We start from the raw sequence: 23,155 nt of genomic DNA, 5'->3' as shown, positions 1-23,155 counted from the left end.
GAAATCTAGAAACACATGTTTACAGGGTAGGTTTATTTATCATGTTCACCTTTCAGATACTAAATTTAGGATTAACACAGGCAAAATTCAGTGAACAAACAATGGAGAGTTCTAGGAAACCCAAAATGCTTGAAAATGGTGGGAGGATGTTTGCATTGCCTTCTATTGCCATTTACCTTTGGGCAAAGGAGATGTACAAAAATTGCTAACACATAATGTGAATAGTTTACTTTCCCTTTATATAAGAAGCCATTTATTTCAAAAAGGTTATATTAGATGATGAAATAATCCTTTCTGGCCTTAGTTTGTATGAGACTGTGAATCACCAATTCAAAGGTATATGCTGAGAGTTACCCTGATATATTGTTCTGTACTTCTGCAGACCCAAGGTACTCACCCGTCCTGCACAGCTTGTTTCATCTTTCCTCTTTAATTTTAATTTTGAGTGTGTGCACTCAGCAGTTTTAAGAATCAGGAGCCTGGAGCCCATGCACAGGCCTCCAAGAGGTCCATCCATGAGGTGCTTCAAGACCAAGAGGCGCATCCCCAAGGCCACCTCTGCAGTCCCTATGAAGTCACTGGGAGGTCTCATCCAGGGTAGCATGCTTTGGATAGGAACAGAGGGAGCAGGTGTTAGGCTGGCTAGGTGCTCCCCTTCCTCATGTGGCTCAACCCTTCCTGCTCAGCACAAACCCAGTCTACCCCTGTAATGAATATGGATCTGTGGCACCAATCAACCAGTAGATCTCAAAGTGAATCTCGAATTACAGCATGCCCATGTTGGTAGAAGTTGCTTCTGGAAGGTTTGCAATGAAAAAAATGCATCTGGGTACTTAAATCCCTTTGGATTGCTAGCTGTTAAGACAGATTTCATGCTCCACTGGACCGTGACATTTAACATGATTACTGAAAAAAATATAAAACAGATTATTCATCATCTTCTGATCTGTCTTTAAACCCATATGCATAAAATGTAAGAAACAAGCTTGTTTTGTTCCTAACAAACAGAGGATGACCTGCTTTGCATAGTATCTGAAGTTCAGTCTGAACCTCTGCCTAATATTTTGCAGCTTCCAGAAGGTCAGACTGAGATATGTCATATGATCACTTTAACCTGAAGGAACAGATTGCTCTACGAGGGTCTGGTCCAGTGGATGCTGGCTAATGAAGTCTTCAGCAAAGTTTTCCCAGATTATTACACACAGTGGTGGGCAATGAAAAAGATATTTTCTTCTCAGGAGGGTTGACAGAGAAGAAGCCCAGTGTATTCGCATGGAGTCCTGCAGATCCTTTGTTTCTTTGCCCTGCTTTAAGCACTTTCCCTTGGAGCCATGGGGAGCAGCCAGCTCTGCCCAGGCATCCTCCCTACTACAGACAGCGTAGTAGGGCAGGCACTGGGACATGTTCCCTCCACAGCCCAGCTCCCACTCTACTCCCATCCACTGCCTCTGCCAACCACAGGGCGTGTTTTGTCAGCCTGGATGAGCAGTGCTAGAGGGAAGCCAGGGAACTCAAGGGAATCTCCTCAGAGACCACTTGGTGCTGGAAAAATTGCAAGCATCTGTGTGTGGCATTCAGGTCACACTGAAAGGTGAAGGGTGTAAAAGAAGAAATAAATTGGTGTCCCTTCTGATTCTTTGTTGTGGTTAAAAATCTGACATGGTTTGTTGTTGTTTTTGAAGGGAGTTATTTTAGCTGGCTTTTGTATCAGATGTATCAAGAATATCAGGCGTTCCGCTGCCTGTTGAGGTTGGAGTTTTTAATGGAAATTTCACATATGGTCTGGTACATGTTCTTGTCTCTTAATTGAAATGAAGGGGCTATTGAAACTAATAAATGTATACTTTCTTCTAAAAATTTATAAAGTATATGAGTGGATATTGACATAATGACTGTCAACATAAGCAAAAGGAAAATACGGTCTTTAATTTCTTCCAAAAACAAAAAGAAAAGTTAGCTCCCTCCCTTAACCCAAAGTCCAGAAAACAGCAGAATGGCAGGCCTTGCAGCAGGACCTGCTCCTTGTTATCAGTGGAGTTTTTGTGCTATAGAGAACTTTTGAATCCTGAATTTCATAGCATTTATATCTGGTTTGGGTTTTGCTTGCTTTCTGTTACTACCTACGCAATGTAAGCACAGAGAAGATGCCTACATATACCTCAGTTCAAAGCCCAGGAGATTCACAATTCATTCCTGTCAGCTCTCACAAGTACAAGTCTGAAAAACCACATTTGACTTTCAGATGTTTCATCATACAGAACAAATGGAACAAAAATAAAGACTCGAATAAAAACACTCTGAGGGAATTTCTGCAGAACTTAAAACCAAAAGTTTAAGATTTGGTTTATTTTTTGCTCTCTACTTAGAGGTCTTGCCTCCTAAATTTGTTGGCAAAATGTAGTAAATACTTACTCTCCCTCAATTAAGGTACATGGGCTACTATTACAAGTTTCTTTTGGCAGATAAGATCACTAAAAAACAATTCAGTACTTTCAGTTTTTATTCTGTATAGCTTTGTGCAGACTGATTTTAACACCCTTATTTTGCTGACTTATGGATTACATTTCAAACTCTTCAAATGCCACATGTCAGTGAATTACTGTACAAAACATAGGGACATCCTGTACCCCCACAGAGCAATGCCATTTTCTGCCAGGGTTTTATAACTCCAAAAATAGGTAAGTGTGCTGAGATATTAACCAGAGTGGAAAACTAGGATCAGAAGTCAAATCCCAATTTTGAAGGAAAAAACCCAAAGAAATAAGGGAAAGTTAAACTTGGAAGTAGCACAGACTCCATGGGACACAGTACTGCTCCACACTCTTAGCTGCCGTGTTGTGTGTCAAGGGGCTCCTTTTTTACAGGATTTGTGCAAAAGTACTGTTCCTGCATAGGTTCCCTCTTCTTTGCTTGGTGAGAGCTGATTCAAAGCTCTTTAAAACAGAAAAGATTCCTCCTGGCTTTAGTGAATTTTAGATCAGACTCTTTGTCTGGTTTTTAATGGGGGCAGTAAATTTCCCCATATATAGTATATGGTATAATTCTTTTGAAGTATTCTTCAGCTGCCTTTCTATATACAATAGTTCATTTGTGAGAGTCTTGAAGTATAGCTACAAGGGAGTTGAACAGAAATGTGCTGTCTTACTGGATTTCCAGATGAAATAATAGCCAAGTATCACTCAAACACTTTCAGCTTGAAAATTAAGTCAGGTCCTTTGAAGGGCACAGCTGTATTGCATTTTAGGGGCCAAATTATTATCACTAAAGCATTAAGACATTTCTGCACTGTGATCACAAGTATAAATTCAGTCTTTCATTCTTTGTTGTGTCGAGTGGTACTGGTATGTTTGCAAAATTATGCAGTGTTTTTAAAAGTCCTCATAATCCCTGAACCAATGTTGGGGGGTTTTGTTGGTTGGTTGTTTTTTTGTTGTTGTTGTTTTTGTTTGAGTTTTTGTGTTTTTTTGTTTTTTTTTTTTTTTGACAGTACTGACCAGTACTTTTACTGAGTTTTGTAAGATTTCTATAGTGTTCCTAGGTTTTTCCCACCATTGTTATATTTTACAGGACAATTTAAAATATATATATAAAAAAAAAAAAAGGCATTTCCTTTGTAGATTGTCTCCATGTTTCTGAGGGGTAATTTATTTTTAACTCAGAGGTGACCAAATGTAAAAGATTTAAGGAAAGAATAGCAGAAGTCATGTTAACTTTATCACCGTCAACGCGATACCAGATTATGGTGTCTTTGAAGCTACTTTGCTCTGAACCCAACTTTCATCAAGCTGACAAAAAATGGTCATTTTGGGGCTCTTTTGTGTTCAGCATTCAGCTTCTAACAAAATAAGTATATTGTATGTTTAACATGCCAGAAATAAGATGTGAAAGACAAGAACGGCAGGATTTAAAAGACTGTTACAATGCACAGCTTGTTCAGTGCCCCTAAACACTAACTTTCAAAGCTTTCTAGTATAGGTTTTGTTATTTATTGCTACTGCCAGAGAAAGCCCATAATGTGACAAATGAAAGGTAAAGAACAATTAAGATGAATGGTAGGATACAGTCTACCAAAAGAAATGCTTTTCTAAAATTATTCTTTGCACATTCTTTAGCTCCATTTGAAGTTCAAGAAAACCTGATTCAACTAACACAGTATTTTTTTTTTGACAGATTCTCCCAAGCAGTGCTCCCATAGAAGGTGGGACAAAGCTGACACTGTGTGGATGGGATTTTGGATTCAGCAAAAATAATAGATTTGAATTAAAAAATACAGTAGTCCATATTGGAGGACAAATTTGTACTCTGGAAGGAAAATCTAGCAACAAAAACAAGTAAGAAACCCAAAACCTTTTATATGGATTTTTTTACATATATTTATAATCTCAGATTCTGAAATTTCAAATTGAAAAAAATCTCTTGGTTTGATAAGCTTCCCAAGATAAAAAGTGCTCAAAATGGAGAACAAATAAATCAAGTTTATGCCAGTAGCTCCTGCAGCAGCTTTTTCTGGTTTGTCTGTGAAACGGTGTTCAACATCTGTGGGAGCTGGCAAGAATGAAGCTATTCAAAGTTCTGGAAAGTGGGCAGGTTGTTTTGGCCAGGATCCTGTTGGGCTCAGTTATGTCACCTCTGTCTTCTTAATCTGTGAAGCTGCTGGAGAGAAACATGAGAAGATGCAGGTATTTCATCATCCAGAGGCTTATGACCCCCAGTTGCACCTCTCCTCCTCTTCCTCAGAAATAAGTATTTGAGATGGTGGGATAATGACTTAAGACAGAGGTTATTACAATTGTTATCTGGAAGAAATAGGAAGTTCAGTGAATATCCTTTCTTGGTTCAAAGCATATGACTGTCTACCACCAAAGCAATACACAAATCATGGCACAGCTTCTCTGTTCACATATATAGCAGCAAGTATACTCTAGCAAGTACTCCAGAACTATTGAGCACTCACCTGACTGCTGTTTTCAGCAGTCTTAATGGAAACAAAATGATTTAAGGAGATTATGTCACATATGAGACTGTGTGAATGCAATATAATACATCCACAAATGCTGCCACAAGAGTTCAAGTTTAATTTTTTTGTAATATTTAAATTTATACAACAAATGTGTGTATATGATGCATTTTTTCTAATCCTGTTATCTGCCAAAATTTGATACTAACAGAAAATTAAAGACCCTCAGCTGTTGAATGGGAGGTATTTGTTTTCTCTAGCATGCTTCTTTTTTTCTGAAATATATTTGATATAGTATTATTTTCTGGCTAAGTATAAAAACCACAGTGTTTGTATTTAGTATTAAAGAGGAGGAGCGCAGTTCTTCTAGCTGTTACTTCTGAAATGTCCTTGAGGCTCACACACTGATGATCTGTTTAGTCTGGATTCTTCATTATTATGAGTTTGAAGTGGTTCTATTTTAATACAAAAAAAGTCAAGCAGAAACAAAATGTAATCCCTTTTTTTCCCTTGTTTTCCAAAGGCTTGAATGCACAGTTCCTGCTGCAAAAAGTCCAGGTTTTAATATATCCAGTAGTGTTTCTGTTGGACATGGCAAAACACTGTTCAATACATTTTCATATGTGGTAAGCACTACAATTAAACCTCTATAGTCAAAATTAGCTTCAGTATTAACTGGAAGGAACTTTTCATGAGTCCAATCCAGTATGGTAATTCTATACTCCTGTTACTTCATGGCAATGCTAATAAATGTTTTGAGATCCTTCCTCTTCATATTTTGAATATATAATCTCATGATCCACCATTCTTATTTTTACCATCCCTTAGAATCCTGTAATAACAAGTATATCCCCCACTTACGGCCCCAAATCTGGAGGAACACTGCTAACTGTAGCTGGAAAATACCTAAGGAGTGGAAAATCAGTAAGGATTTTTGTTGGTGAGCAACCATGCACTTTGAAAAGGTAATGTACATAGTAAAAAGTTATATCCTTAATATTGAAATGGCTTAATTAAAATGTCTGGAGCTAAAAAAAAGCAAATGCAAAAATGCATTAGCTTTCCTGTCCTTGTGTCACTTATTGGGGAATTTATACTGCAATAAGCATCAAGTTCTGGATGTCTGAAAGATTTCTAGAGGGGACTACGGTTCCCTAGAAGACTTGTTTATTCTGTAATGTCTTCATTAACCTCATTAAAAGGTTGCACAGAGAAGTAGCAAATCAACTTCTAATGGACTAGAAGCTGCCTATTTCCCATCATTTTTGTTCTCCCGACTCCCACACACTCAGCCCTCTCTCTTGTATTAGCAAGAGCTATTTTTCGTGCAGCAGCTGCCAGTGAGCATCCAGTGGGTGTGGGTTACCATTTCCTACTGCTTTGTTTGATGGAGACCTGACCAGTGTGGAAATGTGTATCCCGTGCTGAGGAGCAACTACTTTTGCGTTGCTGTCAGTGAACAGCCAGAGACAGCATCACATTGGAACTTTCTCTGGCACATATAAAATTGTTTTGAGGATTAAGTCAGAAGTTCTTGTGTCTCTATACTGTCTCCAGTAGGAGCTCAGTCAAAAATCTTTGATGTCCCCTGTGTGGAAATGCCTTCAATCACAGCTGTATATACACATTAAAATACTAAGCACAGATTCTCTGCAGTGGGTATATCCCCCACTATTGCCTTTACTTGAGGTTTTTAACACAGCATAAGTCCTGTGGATTTGAACGGGGCGTTATCCCTTGGTTACAGTAGATCAGGTCTTTCTCCTTAAACCTGGAATGTGGTGGTGTTTTCCAGGCTCGAAGCTGCCTTTGCAGGGTGCAGGGGCTGATGTGGTTGTCAGCAGTGCTAGGGAAGCACCATCCAGTAGCAAGTCAACTAAATTAAGATGAATCTTGAGCCTAAGCAGTGGTGCTTGTTGCCATATGATTATCCAGTGGGAAAATCAATGACCTTTTTTTATAAGCTGATCCCTAGGCGATGTTAGGGCTCACTAAAGGACAGTGTTTTAAACTAAGTACATGCTTTATAATGCTGACAAGCAATCCCTTTGCAGTCCTCCCAGCATACTGGCAAGCACTGTGGAGTGCTATACTCCAGCGCAGCGAATTCCCCAGGAATATCGTGTGAGAATGGAAATCGATGAAGCTATTCGAGACGCAAGCAGCCATTTCACATACAGAGAAGACCCTGTCGTTTTAAAAATTCATCCGTCCAAATCTTTTCTTAGGTGAGTAAAAGTTTCTTACAGAAACAAGAAAAGTAACGAATGAACAAAGAATGGCTATGCTGCGCAGCAATCCATCAAAAGAAATTGCATTTTTATCTTCATCTGCCATGCCAATTGTTTCTATTATGGTGCAGTTGCAGAGGGCAGATCATTTCCTTTCAGAGGTGAAGGAGAAGGGGGAAGGGTGGATCTTTTCTTTATATGATTTCACTGCTAGCTGCTGCTGAGCCTACCTGTGGTGTCCTGCTGAGATATCTGCTGTACAGCTAAGTGAGTCTCCTGTATGGTGTCTGGACATTACACTGATTAGTGAGAAAAATCGTTTAATGTGACAAGTCAGCAGTACTCAGGAGAGCAAATGGATTTTAAAATAGTCTAAATCCAGTGCTATATAAATATTATGAATATATATGTATGGTAGTATATGTGTGTTTTGAAGTGGCAGATTTATGGTTTTGGTAGCAATCTTAGTCTCCAAGCCATCTGCCTTTGCCAAAAAAATGTCTGCAGTAAAACAGACACCTTTCGCAGCGCCACTGAAAGCGATAAGTTAAACAAGTAAGCAAATGTGAAGTACAAGTATGCACCCTCTTTTGAAATATACACATTTGGTTTGTACTTTGGCATACGACAATTTTAAAAATTATTTTTCTTTTCTTTATTTGATTAGTTGTTACAGTAAGTGTAAAATTTATTTCCCAGAAAAATAATCTCACTGCATGAAACTATTTGTACTCACCCCATATATCCCTAATTCTGATTTTATGTTACCATTCACTTAAAAAATATAATTTGTAATTAACATTATCACAGCAGATGTATCATTATCCTACTCATCTTTTTTTTGTGTGTGTGTTGTTTTTTTTTTTTTTTAACTTTTCCTAGTGGTGGAAGTACAATCACAGCTCAGGGAATCAACTTGAACTCAGTGTGCTTTCCTCAGATGGTGATTACTGTACCTAAACTGGGAATGAACTTCTCTGTGGTGAGTCAGTCTTAGAGAAGACAATCTGTTATCTTTTCATCTTGGTGTGATGAACAGTTATGAATTTTCAGTCAAAATACTTTGACTTTTGCCCTGAAACTTTGGAGCTTCCACTGATATTTTGCGCAGACTGTTTTCACTGTATAGGCAAAATTCAACAACAAATTTGAATTTGGGCTGAAGGTACGACAGCAGTTTCCAAGGAACCTTTTCCAAAGACATAAGGCTTTTACAGTATCTGATAGTAAGATTTTTATATTGCAATTTAGCAATGCAAATTCGAGTGACTAAACACAGAGCAATGCAATGCAGGTATGTCAGATTACATATCAAGTTCAAGCTACTGTGATATTCAAGTGGTGACTATGGATATAAGACAGAGGAAGAGTAAATATCTGAAATCAAAAGTAAGTATTATTTGGAAGAATTTCTGCTTGCAAAATTCCCTACTGGGGCAAATTTTTCCTAATTTACCTAAGTTCAACAACTAAGTTTTAAGAGAGGTTTGGGGCTTTGCAATTGTGTACCTCTGCATGAACAGAGGGTCAGTCAGGGATCTAAGCCTTCTGATTTTGTTTCTGAGTTGACACTACACAATGCCTAAATCTAAATAGGATGTACAGATAAGACCATGTGATCCGCTTTAATTTTTAGAAGATAAAGATTGCATTTAATGGCTAGTTGTACTGAAACTGTTTTCTGTAAGCGTTTGCCTACACATTTGTGTTGTACCTCCAACATTTTCTTATCCTGTAAGGTCTATTTAGCCTAACTGAAGCTAAATTGACCTACACTCTTTATGACATGCTATGTTACTGTTCATATTCTCAGGTTATTTCTAATGATCATCATACACTATTTCCTGCATTGAATTCTAAGTATTAGACCTAGGTTTGCTCAATGCATTTTAAATGGTATGTCTGCAAATTTGCAGTCTTTTATAGCTTCAAGGTCATCATATTCTTCATGATCCTAATTTGTATAATATTATGAGTGTCGGGACCTGAATTTCCACAGCATGTAGTCGTGGCTTGTAATTTAATGGGTTCAGATTTTAATCTGAAAAATCAGTGCCTTCACAATGAAACACCATGTTCAGTGTTATCAAAAAGTCACTTTGCCCATCAATAGAAAAACAAAACATTTCAGTGAAATCAACTAGACTCAAAATTTATTAGGCATTGAGTAAGGTAGGCATGATCATTTTTAGACACAGAGGATTTCCAAAGAAAAGATCTTGAGATTTTGCTTTGTATGGGTTTGAGCAGTCTTTTTTTTTTAAAGTAAAGATCACTCATATGCTTTCTCTGTTCCCCTGTGAGAATATGCAATATTGCTTCTCTTCAGGCCCTGATACTTCATTCCTTGCTTGTCAAATATTTGGGACTTAACAGAATCACAGAATATGCCAAGTTAGAAGGGACCCACAAGGATCATCAAGTCCAATTCCCAGCCCTCCACAGAACCATCCCTCAGAGTAACACCGAGTGCCCCAAAGTATCATCGAAACGCTTCTTGAACTCTGTCAGGCTTGGTGCTGTGACCACTTCCCTGGGGAAGTTCCAGTGCCCAACCACCCTCTGGTTGAAGAAGCTTTTTCTAATATCCAACCTAAACCTCCCCTGACACGAATTCAGGCCATTCCCTTGGGTTCTGTCACTGGTCACCACAGAGAAAAACATCAGTCTGCCCCTCCTATCAGGTTTCAGGAAATCAGGTTTGATAAGCGGGACCCTGCTCTCACAAAGCTGTGTTGGTTTTGACCAAAGACTGTGTTGTCTTTTAGGTGTTCTTCAATACTTCCCATAACAATCTTTTCCATAACTTCACCAGGCACTGAAATGAGACTGACAGGCCTGTAGTTACAGGGGTCCTCCTCCTTGCCCTTCTTAAAAGTCAGGACAACATTCACCAGTTTCCAGTCAGCTGGGACCTCTACAGATTCCCAAGATTGCTCAAGAATCATTGAGAGAGGTTTTGACATGACATCATCTAGCTCTTTGAGGATTCTGGGATGAATCCCATTAGCCTCATAGATTTTTAGGAATCCAGCTGGAGCAGCAGATCCTGCACAATTTCAGGGAGTTGATTATTCTTGCAGTCATGGTCTTCCAGCTCAGGGCACTAGGACCCCCTTGGTCCCTCATCCATATTGAAGGCAGAGGCAAAGAAAGCCTTAAACACCTCTGTCTTGTCTCTGTCCCTGTTTGTGAGGTGACCATCCTCATCCTGTAATGGGTCAATGATATTTCTACACTGCCTGCTGTCATTAATGTATTAGAAAAAGTACTTTTTATTGATCCTCACATTTCCAGCCAGCTTCAACTCCATCTGAGCTTTGGCCACACAGATTTTCTCCCTACAGCAGGAAGCAACATCTCTGTATTCTTCCCATGTCACTTGACCTTGCTTCCACTGGGCATACACCTGCCTTTTTTGCCTTATTTCCAAGAGAAGATCCCTGCTCAGCCAAGTCAGCCTTCTGCCTCCTCTGCTTGACTTCCAGCACTTGCGAATTGCCTGCTCCTATGCCCGTAGGAGGTGATGTTTTAAAAGGGACCAGCACTGATGGATCCCAGCACCTACAAAAACATTTTTCCAGGGGACCTTACTTACTAGTTCCCTGAGCAGCCCAAAAGTCTGTTCTCCTCATGTCCAGAGTTGAGGTTTTGCTGGTGCTTTTCCTTCTGTCATCATAGATTTTAAACTTGATCACTTCGTGGTTGCTGTGGCCAAGACAGCGACCAGTCTCCACTTTGCTCACAGGATCCACTCTGTTGACAAGCAGCAGATTAAGGAGGGCATCTTTCTGAGTTGGCTCTCTTAGGATGTGTTTCATAAAGTTGTCATCCAGGATTTTTAGTAATCTTCTGGCCCTGGTTCTACCAGCTCTGTGATGCTCTCAGTTAATTTCTGGAAAGTTAAAGTCTCCCATAAGGACAATGGCAGTTGATTTGGAAGTGTCCTTTAGTGTCGGAGTTGGTTAGAAAAGGCAACCAGCCAGCTCAGCGTGGGGTCGACAAGCTGAATCCAACTTTATTAGAAACTGGAGGATTCTTAGAGGAATTTCGGAGGAAGGTTCAGGAATCTGGGAGGAGAATAGGAGGAGCATGCTAATCCTCCAACTAGGATAGGGTATGGGAGAATACATAAACATAGGGAACATATACAAATGTATGAAGGGGCTACACAGCAACAAGGAAAACAGTGATTGGTCGAGCTGCTGTGGCTTCACGAACTGTCCAATGACAGCTGACACCAGCTCTTGAGCACGATGTCCATGGCAGCCACTTGCAACACGATGACAGTTCAAGCTGCAGCTCCGCGATAACATCACACCTTAAAATCCCTTATGACACAGGCTGTTCAACCACCATAATTGTGCTCTCCATAATCACAAAAACCACCTCCAACACTTTAGTTCTTCAAATAATGATCTGTCGGTGTCATCGTACTGGCTGGGAGGTCTATAGCACACTCCCACGATGACATCTGCATTATTTGTTTGCCCCTTGATTCTTACCCAGAGGCTCTCAGTTCGGCCACTGCCAGCTGTGAGCTCCATACATTCTAACCCTGCTATTACATACAGTGCCACCCCTCCACCTCTTCAGCTCTGCCTATCCCTCCTGAAGATCTATAACCATCCAACAGGGCACTCCAGTCACAGGTCTCATCCCACCAGGTTTCACTTGTGCCAGTGATGTCAGATCTCTGGGACTGAGCCAAAGCTTCACACTCCTCTTCTTTGTTCCTCATGTTGCGAGCATTAGTGTAGAAATATTTCAGGTGTACACTGTAGCCAACACCTCTTGAGGCAGATTGAGGGATCCCATGACTGCTCATTTCCTCAAGTTTTGGCACATCATCCCATTGCTCATCACTGGTGAGCCTGGTTTTGCCCCTTTCCCCCTTCCAAGCTAGTCTAAAGCCCTTTCAACAAGCCTCACTGGCTCCAGCACTAAAATTCTTTTTCCCCTTTGAGAAAGCTGCATCCTGTCAGGTGTTAGTAGACTAGGTGTTGAGTAGATCATGGCATGATCAAAAAACCTATAATTTTTCTGATTACACAAACCTTGGAGCCACTCATTGACCTGATGAATCTGCATATCCCTATTAATATTACTGGAAAGATAAAGGAGATTACTACCTGTGCTCCTGATCCCTCTACCAATGGTCTCAGGATCTTGAAGCCTCTTTTGATTGCTCTCTTTGTTATTTCATTGCTGCCAATAGTGGATAGTAATCAGAGTGACTTGTTAGTCTGGAGAGTTTTCCAGTAATGTCCCTTACCGAAGCCCCTGTAAGACAGAAGACTTCCCTGTGAGTTGGGTCTGATCTGCATATCGGGCCCTCCATTCCCCTTAAAAGGGAGTCTCCTATTACAATTACCCTTCTTTTCCTCTTGACAGAGGAGATCTGGATGCAGGTACAGGTGATGATATTTTATGGGACCCCACTATCCTAGAAGGACCCTCACCCCCCTCCTCAGTTGGCCAGCCTTCTAATTCCAGAGCCTGTTGTAGAATGTGCCAGTCCTACCTGTCATATTTTGAGGAGGAGGAATCTTCCTCCTGGTACATGCAGTGACCAGCTTCCAGCCTTCATCTTTAAAAAACTAATATTCCTTTCACTAATTTCCCTGTTGGGTTCTGAGTCCACCTCCATCTCCGCTACAACAGAGGTTCAAGACTCCCGAGAGTCTTGAAATGGTAGCATCTCTGAGTATAATCAGTCTATCTCTTGCTTTTTTGTTCGAATACTTCGAATACTCTTCCCATAGCTCCTTCGCCTGGTGACACAACTCTTCAACCACAGCACATCTTCTGCAAAATAACTGTCTGCCCCAGCATCATGAAGAGGCATCAAGCACTCCTGGCAACCTCTGACCTGGAGAGCTACATCTGCCATCAGCAGGTCTGTCTGTCTGGAGGCCTCTGGCACAGCTGGTACAGCGAGTCCTGCAGCGACAAGGAATAGAGCTTTATGGCATGTCAGCCATAACTGAGGAAGCTTAAAATAGTATGCTAAAAAGATTTAGACTGAAAGGATCTCTTTGCTCTACCTTACCAGCTTCTGAGCCTGTTTGCTCTGTTGGCTGCTCCCGGCTGGTCAGAGAGGAGTCTTTTCTGCTCCCCCTGCCTGTGCAGGTTGCTGTGCCATGTGCCACGCCCCATTTGCCACACTCCAGGTTGCTGGGGCTCCCTGGAACCGTTGAAATTCCCCCTTGGTCGCTCCCAGCACTACCCCTCCTCCAGTGCTTGGCTGCCAAGGGTCCCAGGTTCACATGAGGCTGCACTTAGGTGTTCGTAGTCACAGGAACCCCTGCACAGCCCAATCTCACCTCAGAACCATCTTTCAGCTGCCTCTGGTGCTGCCTCGCTTCCTTAGAATCTGGACAGATTTGAAAGGATCTGAAATTTTAAAGCACTAAATTCACTGTCCAAAAGTGACTGGCAGCTCCAGGCAATGGATGCCATAGAATTTACTCTCTCCCTCAAACACTGGGGAGCAACCTTGCCTTTGAGCAGTGGTTTGCTTTCATCCTGCCTTTTAACCTGCTGTTGAAAAAAGACATAGACATAGGCAGTCAGAATTATCTTCTTTATCTTTTTCTTTTCCTACTTTGCAGTGTATGTGAATTTGCCAAGACACCAATCCCCTACCCCGATAATCTCTAAGAAATTTGCCCCACTGTATGAGCAGCTGTACACAAGTTCATTCTCACTGCACAAAAGGTGGAATGTAACCTCAAACAGATTATAATCCACAGTGTTTTATTTTTGACACTGCTCCAGCAATATATTTTTGCTCTATTGAAATTAAAGTCTTCTGGCACTCAGTGGCCTTCTGTGCCTCTGTGGCAGCCATTTGTTCTGCCACTATTCTCTACCTCAAACATATTTCTCAAGGAAGGATATTGGAAGGGGAAGATTTATAGCTAACAAAACAAGATTGCACTGTGTAACTGAGGAAATTGCTTGTGGCAGATGCCAATGGCTGCAGTCTGACCCATCTTGCACTGGAGATTCTGGGCTCTAGCATGAGGGATATACAAAAAAACCAAAATTTCATCCAGTCATTACAAAAGTAAACAACAGTGAGGATCTGTTTCCAGCAGGGATCCAGACCAGCTGTCTGATTTATAAAGAAGACAGGTTGTGTTCCTGAACAGACCAAACCCAGACAAACACTACAATACAACCCAAAATGCTCAAGAAGTGCTATAGCTGAGGTTGTATGTTTTTTTGCCTCCTTAGTTTGGGAGAGGATAACTATATGAGTCATTCTTTTTTAATTGTTGTTTAAGACCTTTTTCTGTTCAGTTTTCTCTCACTAGCCTACTCCAACAAGCTGCTTTTGTCAGCATTCAGAAACTCTGGCTCTTGGGAAAACCAAAGCCAGCACTGAAACACATCCCAAAGCATCAAAGGAAAGTACAGCTGGGAGGGACCACAAAGACCTAGGTTGGCCCGCTTCCCTGTGCCAGGAGCAAATGTATGCAGAGCACTGCCTGACGGATATTTGTCTAGGCTGTTATTAAAGCTCCTTGTGAAAGAAATTTCACAACCTTGCTTAAACAAGCTTTAGAGAGAGCTGCTCTACCTGCTTACCTAGTGGTTTGGAAAGACTTCTTTCTAATAATTAACCCAAATCCTGCAGCTAATTACCTATCTACTTGTTTAACCCTCTGTGGACACAACCAACAGATAATCAGTCTCTCTTGCTAATTTTACATATTTGCATTACACTATGGTTCAGCCTTTCTCTTTTTCAGTTGGAACAAACCAAACCGCTCCAAATTCTCCTGATAAATGTTGTTTCCTAGAGCTCTTCTCCTTCATTCTGCCACCTCCCAGACCCTAAACCATTTGATTCAAATGAATAGTGCCCAGTTTAAAACAGGTCTCACCTTTTCCTGTCAGCTCTCTGTCTTTGCTGTCTTCAGGTTTAATTGTGGCTTAGAGTTCTGACAGAGTCACAGTGTAAGTGGAGAATCACTTCTGTAAACAGCAGGAGCTGTTGGGGTTGCTGTGCATCCCTAAGTCTCAGGGAGCAGAGCCAGAGGACATGCCCTGGGGCATTTGCTCTTCTCTGCCTCTTTTTTTTTGCTCTTTTCTGCCTCTTCCATCCCTGTGAAAGAGGTGAGCAGTACAACTGATAAAAGAGTTTTTCTGGAACAGCTTCCTATAAGTGCAGTTTCACTGAGACTGAAAAGTTTTGGGGGCAATATGCCACCCCCCATTGAAGAAATATTATGTTGAGCTTTTCAGCTTTCATATTTGTAGTTTAGTATTTCTTAAAATTTTTCTTCTATATGGCAAAAATGCCTTTAACTTAATAGTGTTCATTTCATTTTTATTTAAATTTCCTTAAAATTGTTGAGAGCTGTATTCATACTAGTTATGTTTATATTACATTCTGTGTTAACACTGTCAAAATAATACATTTTGCCTTCTTTGAATTTATTTCAATGACTGAAAAAAATGTTCTATAGTAATTGAACCATATGTTTCAATGCTTGCAATGTGTTTCTTTTTTAATTTCCATTTCATGACTTCTTGTTATCATTTGTTCTGACTAGGAACAAAAATTAGGAATTTAAGAAGTGCTGCATAAATTCCCAACAACTATAGAGAATGCATAAGGATAGAGAAACCCTCTCACTTCTGCTCACACATCCAGTTCCTCTGTGAGGTGCACCAGCAGGGAAGCAGCTCATTCCTTCCTTTCACTTCGCATTGTGCCTGTAAAAAAACCTGTGCAGTTTGGAATGGTGTTTGATCAGGAGCCTGTTTACAAAATAAGTGTCTTTTAACCTCTTCTCTAAGTCACACTAGATGATTTTTCTGTTTCTGAAGCACTTGGAGCCAATATTTCTCTTTGAAAGCCTGTACTTGACACTGATTCCCCCACAGTGAACAAGTGGTCATTTAGGGATTCTTTTTTTTAATACTATTTTTACTATTCCATCTATTAACTAATTTGGCTGTACATTCCCACTGCTTAATCTCTTCTAACCATGAATGTCCCATGATATGCAAGGTTAAAAAACTAAGGAGTTACACATTCTAATACATGACCTTCAACAACTGACCCTGTAGCTCTGCAAGGTCTTCTCTTTCTACAGACTTTTAATTATCTCTTCAGTAAGTAGTCTTTTGAATGATCTTTAGCGTTTCTCAGTTTCTCCCTGCTGAGTGCCATTTCCTGCTGTTTTCCAAGAGAATTTTAAAATACCCTGAAGTTCCTTCAATGTTTACAAGTCTGTGAACAATCCATACTCGTAATACTCATCAAAATGCCTAGAATTCAACAGTGAGTGTCTTCCTTAGAGGTATTAAACAATGATAAAATAAATTCCCTGGAAAATGTGTATGTTGAGTGTGTGATTACTGAAGATATACCTGACTACCTATCCAAAGACACTCGGGAGTTTGATCCTCTATCTGTCTTGACTCTGTGGCATACAGCTACTGCAGAAGCCCAGCAAAGAGTTTCCCCCTGTCGTGGTTTTGCTTTGGGTTAATTTGCTTTCCACCTCCCACACAATTACTACTAGTTGAGAGAAGGTTTTTTGCAGACAAAAGAGAGACAGGATTTGGGGAAAACAGTATAAACATTTATTACTAGTAAAACAAAAACTGCTAATAAATTAAAAACTAAAGAACTATATCTACAACAATTTTTACTCAAGTTGAAGTGCAATATATTTACAGAAATATTTCTTCTTTTTTTATATTAGTTCAAGGAGAAGAAGTAGTCTCATTCTTTATTTTCAGAGTTTCAGCTCTCTTTCTCTCTAGTAACAAATTCTCAGCAGTAGCAGTACTTTCACTGCAGTTGGAACTTCTTCTCTCTCCCTCTCGCTCTGTGTTGGTTTCCAAGGCTGGGCTTACCTCCCTTCTGGGCTAAGACCGAAGGCTGGGGGTTACCCAGTCTTGAAGGGTCTTCCTTCCATAGGCTTGCAAGGAGACACTTGCTTACTATGGATCTTCTTCCACAGGGTTACAGGGGATAATGGCTTAAGAGTTCACCCCTGTTTCCCTATGGAGGTCCCTCCCCATGGGAGAACAGTCCTTGATAGACTTCTCGGCATGGGTCTAGCACGGATCCACACACACACGGATCCCAACATCTCACATGAGCCGTCTTGCTCCAGCATGAGATTTTTCAGAGTCACAAAATCTTCAACAGCAGTACGGATCCACACACACACGGATCCCAATATCTCACCTGAGTCGTCACTGCTCCAGCACAGGTTTCCCTCGAGGTCACAGATCTCCACCAGGACTCTGCCTTACTTCAGTTCTTCTCATGAAGTTTCGGTTCTCTTTGGTGCATCCACAGACTCCTCTATCAGCTGCATGGGCAGTCTCCTTACTCCAACAAACTTTTACAAGTAGCAGGGATTACTTTTTAGTCTTTTCCCTGCTGAAGAGAGAGAGCGGAAAGGTGGGGGGGAACAAGCTCCCCCTTTCGCACTTTACTTTTCTTGCTGCAACTTCAGCTGCCAGCTTCGACTTTGTAAGCTCCGTTATCTTTCGACTGGAATTCTTTCACAGCGGTTTCTGTCCAAGCAGTTAGAAACTTTTTTTTCTTCACTCTCTTACAAGAAAGAAGGAAGGACTTTAGTGCTGCACCTGCTCCCCCCACCCCGGCCCAAGCCAGGGGAGGAGGGAGTTTGGCTCTGCTCGGGCCCGCTACTCTTCTTTCCTACATGGCTGCCGCTACCAATTCTAACTGCGCCAACAACCTTCTCTTCCGTTTTCTTGAAGATGTAATTAGCAAAGGCGTTACTGGACTTTTGATTGGCTTTTTTGTCCGGAAATCACCTGGACAAAACCATCCTCAGCCCCAGGGATGGGCTGATGGGCAAAACCACGACACCCCCAAAAAGGGGAAATTTGTATTTTTCTGTGCCAGATCTTTGTCTTATGCACATCTCTTGCCAAGGAAAGAGTATAGCAGGGGGTGTCAGGGAAAAGCCACGGTGGGAAATCACCGGCCAGTGATGTGCTACAAGGCACATTGACCATCCCAAGCCCAGACTTCAGACTCCCAGTCAGTACTGGTCATGCTGTGCAAAGGGCTGGCTCTCCAACCCAGCAGCAAGAGCTGACCCTCCTGATCCAACGATCTGATAGACTAGAAGTATCATCTCCCATGCCTTCATCCAAGAAGACAACTAGAATAAAAATTACACTGATCCATTAGGGCCACTCATTATACTACCTGAAATGGCAGCAAAAGCCAATGAGTTCTCTGAAAAATGCTCAAGATACACTGCTTGAGTGTCACTGCTTTACACAGAAAAGTCTTCTGAATGTGCTTTTCCTCAAGTTGGACCTGTATTCTCATCTCTTTCTATTGAGAAATCATCCTTTGGCAAAGACAGTTGGAGAGTCTCCCAGTCTGTCTTTAACTTCATTCATCTTTCATTCCTCACTGGAACTCCAAAAGTTTACTTTTTATGAAAGGAAAAATTGGATCTTTTCTCTCTTCTGACAGTTGCAGATCCTGTAATAATACACATCCAACTGCCCCTCTCTTAATCTGGGTCAGCTGCTGGGAGACCTCTGGAACTCAGAGATCCTCCCTCATAATTTTTCCTGTTGTTCCATCAGATGAAAAAAAATTGAATTGGACACTGAAGTTCAGATTCTGTAGGTCAGGTTTGAATTAATTGCCTCAGGGGTCATATTTTACAAATGAAACAAGAATACATACCTTAAGTGATGAGTCATATGCATTGTGCAATGGATTATTATTCCCTTTGGGGTATAGCATTTATTTATGCTTGTGAAATGTAGCATAATTTTTATCTTTTCTTCCTTACAGTCTTCAGATGTAGATTATAGTCACAAGAAGAATGTAGGCTTAGCTTTTAAAGTTAATGTACTTTAAAGCTTAATTAAATAAAAGTTAAAGGTGCTGGGTGATAGGCAGTATCTTAATTGAGAAGGCAATAGATTGAATTAGGGTTTTTTTCTTAGAGATCCTCAATCCAATATTTCATGAAAACCAAACCGTCATATTCTTCAATTGCTAAAATCAATTTCAAGGTAAAAATGTCATGTCAAACCATGTACCAATAAGGGCATTGCAAATAAGATTTTTCTTGACCTTACCAATCAGTCACATTGCATCCCCTCCAAAGAGTATTATTAGATTTTTATCATTTTCTGAAAGCTTCTGCTTCAGAGACCAGCCTGATAAAGTAAAGTACTGATTCTAATAGATAGCCACAAACAAAGTTATGAATACCACTGCTATTCATTTAAGGGACATCACTACTCTACAGTAGATAAAGACTCTAATGAATTTACATTAATCAAATAAATATAATGATTATTTGGGACATACTTAGCTTCATAATTATATGTATTTTAGTAATCCCGTTTTAGAATTGACACAAAATGATAGATAACTTTACAAACATTCATATATCATGGAAAAGTATGGCTTGATCATCCATTATACTAATGACACATCTTATTATTACCATACTAATTCAAATTAATTTCTAGATCCATGTAATAGAACAAAGCCTGGTGTATAACAAAGTATTCAAAAGAAGAACAGTCTAATACTGTAAGCAAATGGAGCAAAATTCTGCCTTTGTCTTGTGTCCCACAATTTACCATATTGTAATGGGGCTTGCACAACAATTTCTGAATTTCTGCTACGAATTTAAATGGGCAGTTAGATACACAGGTGCAAGTCCCATTAGCACCACTAAGAACTGCACCAAGTTATTTAACTGAGTGCCGAACTCACAGCTCACAAACACGTAAGAGCTCTAAAACTGAAGTGCTCAGAACATTGAAAATTTTTCCCTTGGCAGATTCAAGATTTAACAATAAATAACATAAATTCCTGTGGTGATAACAAAAACTGCTGATTTGTAGACAGCTGATTTAATATAACTGATATAGCCTTGAAACAGCAAAGTTACATTGCATTAATTTAAACTAATTTTACAGCTCCTTCAGGCAGCATTATGTAATGAGAACCAATTTAATTTGAAAAACAAAACAGAAAAATACACATTTTGGCCTTCTCTGGATGCACAAAGGTATTTGACAGCATTGTTGATTTTCCAGGGAAATTTCTTGTAGAACGAATGTAAGATTTATGATGACTAGGAGCTTGGCCCCATTCTTACTGTGGCACATGTCAGTCTCCCAGTATTTATATTTTAAAAAAAAAAAAGAAAGTTTAATCTGCTGTCAGGGCACAGTATACAGGGAACTGGTTACAGAGAGTTTATACAGTTGGAAGAGAAATACTTCTGTGGAGTTGAAGCAACTGTGTTTGTGCCAGAAGTTTTTCAACCATATCCATGGTAGGCAGCATGAAAGAGATGCACAGAGAAGGGAGTACATGATGCAATCACAAACAAGCCACTCTGCAGTTCGTGTGATGCTGCCCACCACCCACCCTGCCTCCCTCTGCTGCTTGTAGGTGTGCTGTTGATATTATAAGCAAAGTGGTCCTGTAGAAACCCTCATAGTCAAGAGAGAGTTGACTCTTCTAGAGCACCGTTAATCTAATTAAAGCTGGTTTCTAAAATGGATCAGAGGAAACCCTTCTAGGTGTCCCTCTGTCAACTGGGGACATGGGCTCAAGCTCTGCCAGGGGAGGTTTAGGTTAGATGTTAGGAAGAAATTCTTTACAGAGAGGGTAATCAGACATTGGAACAGCCTACCCAGAGAGGTGGTGGATTCACCATCCCTGGAGGTTTTTAAAAAGAGATTGGATGTGGCCCTTAGTGCCATGATATAGTAATTGGAGTTGGATCAGGGGTTGGACTTGATGATCTTGGAGGTCTTTTCCAACCCAGTCTATTCTATGATTCTATGATATCTCCATGGCAGAAAGCATTCTCTGGCAGGTCTTCTGATCATGAGGTGCAGCCGCAGCTTTCCCTCAGAAAAGGCCCTCAGAAGGAATAGTGGCAGAGTGAGTGGCCAGTGTGCCTTCATGCCTGTTGTCAGGCAGCTCCTGTGCTGCAGTGAGGGGCAAACATCTCATGCCTGCTGGTCTGAGATACAGTGCAAAGCATGTCCCACAGTCAACACTCTCAGCAGAGACTTGCATGACTGAGTACCTAAGCAACAAGTGCTACACACCTGGGGCCTTACATAAACATTTTTCAAAAGAAGATACACTTTGCTGAGTTTTCGTGGCCCAGGGTCCACAGTGGCTTTGGCTCTAAAGCACTTTCTCACAAAGGCCATGGTGCCTTTCTGGAAACACAGTGAATTAGCTATGCCGTGGGTAAACCGTGCTTTATTTCTGCTTTCCACTGCTTCAGTCAAATTTGTTGGCTTTTACCTTGTCCTCTGGTCTCTTTCTATTGCTCTGGTTGTGAAAAAGGAAGAGAAATCCATGAGGCAGTCACTATGACATAGGCTGGGTAAGCTGAACTATGCCTGCTCAGTACATCAGGCTAGCCTCCTGATGGTCCTTGGCTTTGGAAATCATTTTCCATTAATTATCTGCAAAATATTTACTTTAAAAGTGCTGTGAACAATCAGGCCAGGAAGCTTGTTTACTTGAACATTTCCTCAACAAGAGTGAAAACACCATTGACATGAAGTTTTTATACTTTTCTCCCAGCTCTACATAAATGCTGTGTTGCGCTGATCAGGATTTTGCTTTGGTTAAAGAAGAACAAGACCCTTGGTGTTTATTTTTTCACTATATATGTATTGTTAAAGAAAGTTACGTTAATCACTGACTTCCTATGCTTGTATGTACTACAATTACCTTTTTTTTTCTTACAGGCATGTAGCCACCGCTCTAGCTCAGAGATAATCTGCTGTACAACACCTTCACTGAAAGTTTTCAATCTCCAACCACCCTTTGTAACCAAAGTGTTCTTTATTTTTGATGGTGTCAGCTCCCTGTACTTTGATTTTGATTATGTAAATAATCCTGTATTTAAGCATTTTGAAAAGCCAGTGTTCATCTCAAGAGGCAACCAAAATGTTCTGGAAATTAAGGTAAGAAATGCTGAAATAAGTTTTTCAATTATTCACAAGTACACATCAGCAGCACAGTGTGGAACAGACATTTTGATGACATAAGCCCCAAGGAAGCAAGGGCAGAGAGAGCACTGTGTTTGGTACGGCATTCACCCAAGCCCCCAGCTGTCACAATTTCAAAGATGCAGAGCTGAAAACAAAGATATGTATACCAGGGTGATTGGCATCAGGTGGAGTTGGAGAGGGACTTTCCTCGTCCTCGTGGGAGGACCATGCTGCATCAGCTTCTGATTGCAATGAGCTGCGTCACCAGTTCAGGATTAAACATGGCCAGCAGCCCAGAGCCTGAAGTATGTGGCCTGCACCCAAGTCCCAGCTCGTACTGTCACATGGTTTTGTGTCCTTCCTCACAAAAGATGTGGCCTAGCAGCTCTGGCTCTCTTGAGCCAAGGGAAACTCTGGCCTGTGCACAAAGTCACTCATGAGGATCAGTCACTGCTGTAGCCTAAATATTTATGGACCCGTGAAAAATGCAAAGTTGGTGATGAATGCCTCTTCGAAGAGCGTTGAGAATAGCCTACATGGCACTGAGAAACATCTCTTAGGAATTTGGGGCCCTTACAGGCACAGGCCGCTCTCTACTACAGAACTGTGGTGAAAGTTAAATCAACTTTGTGTGAGTCCAATTTTTTGAAATCTAATGCTTTATGAGTTTAGATTATCAAATAGAAAAGGTACAAATATGGATGTTTCTGGTTTACAATGAATGCTTACAAAAATCTGTTATAAAGTACACATAATTTATATAGATATCTATAATTTATATAGAATATAGTTGATAAAAAATGCTTTATGGAAGAGAATCAGTCTTAATGCTTAGGTTATCTCTTTCTGTAGCTCCTGCATAGCTCTATAAGCCAAAACCCTTTTCCCCTATCACAATGAAGAAATCTTGACACCCTGAGATCTTTGACTTCCAAGATGATCCAGT

The 23,155-nt window shown here is 40.6% G+C and overlaps 1 protein-coding gene across 5 annotated transcripts in view; it reads left to right on the top strand.

The window, feature by feature from the left end:
* The window catches only part of MET (MET proto-oncogene, receptor tyrosine kinase), a 93,680-nt gene that overhangs the window by 48,953 nt on the left and 21,572 nt on the right, over positions 1–23,155 (top strand). For all 5 annotated transcript variants that reach the window (XM_027893678.1, XM_027893679.1, XM_027893677.1 and 2 more), the window contains exons 6-11: positions 4,171–4,331; positions 5,481–5,583; positions 5,786–5,922; positions 7,012–7,185; positions 8,071–8,170; positions 21,964–22,182. In XM_027893678.1, the coding sequence (XP_027749479.1) occupies positions 4,171–4,331; positions 5,481–5,583; positions 5,786–5,922; positions 7,012–7,185; positions 8,071–8,170; positions 21,964–22,182 (894 nt within the window). The remainder of the gene's footprint in view (positions 1–4,170; positions 4,332–5,480; positions 5,584–5,785; positions 5,923–7,011; positions 7,186–8,070; positions 8,171–21,963; positions 22,183–23,155) is intronic.

Source organism: Empidonax traillii, unplaced genomic scaffold (genome assembly GCF_003031625.1).
Source record: "Empidonax traillii isolate 1590-97213 ecotype Southwest subspecies unplaced genomic scaffold, ASM303162v1 scaffold401:size1000279, whole genome shotgun sequence".
NCBI classification, from domain to species: domain Eukaryota; kingdom Metazoa; phylum Chordata; class Aves; order Passeriformes; family Tyrannidae; genus Empidonax; species Empidonax traillii.
The sequence above is the reverse complement of the archived record's forward strand: the minus strand, read 5'-3'. Positions and strand labels throughout refer to the sequence as shown.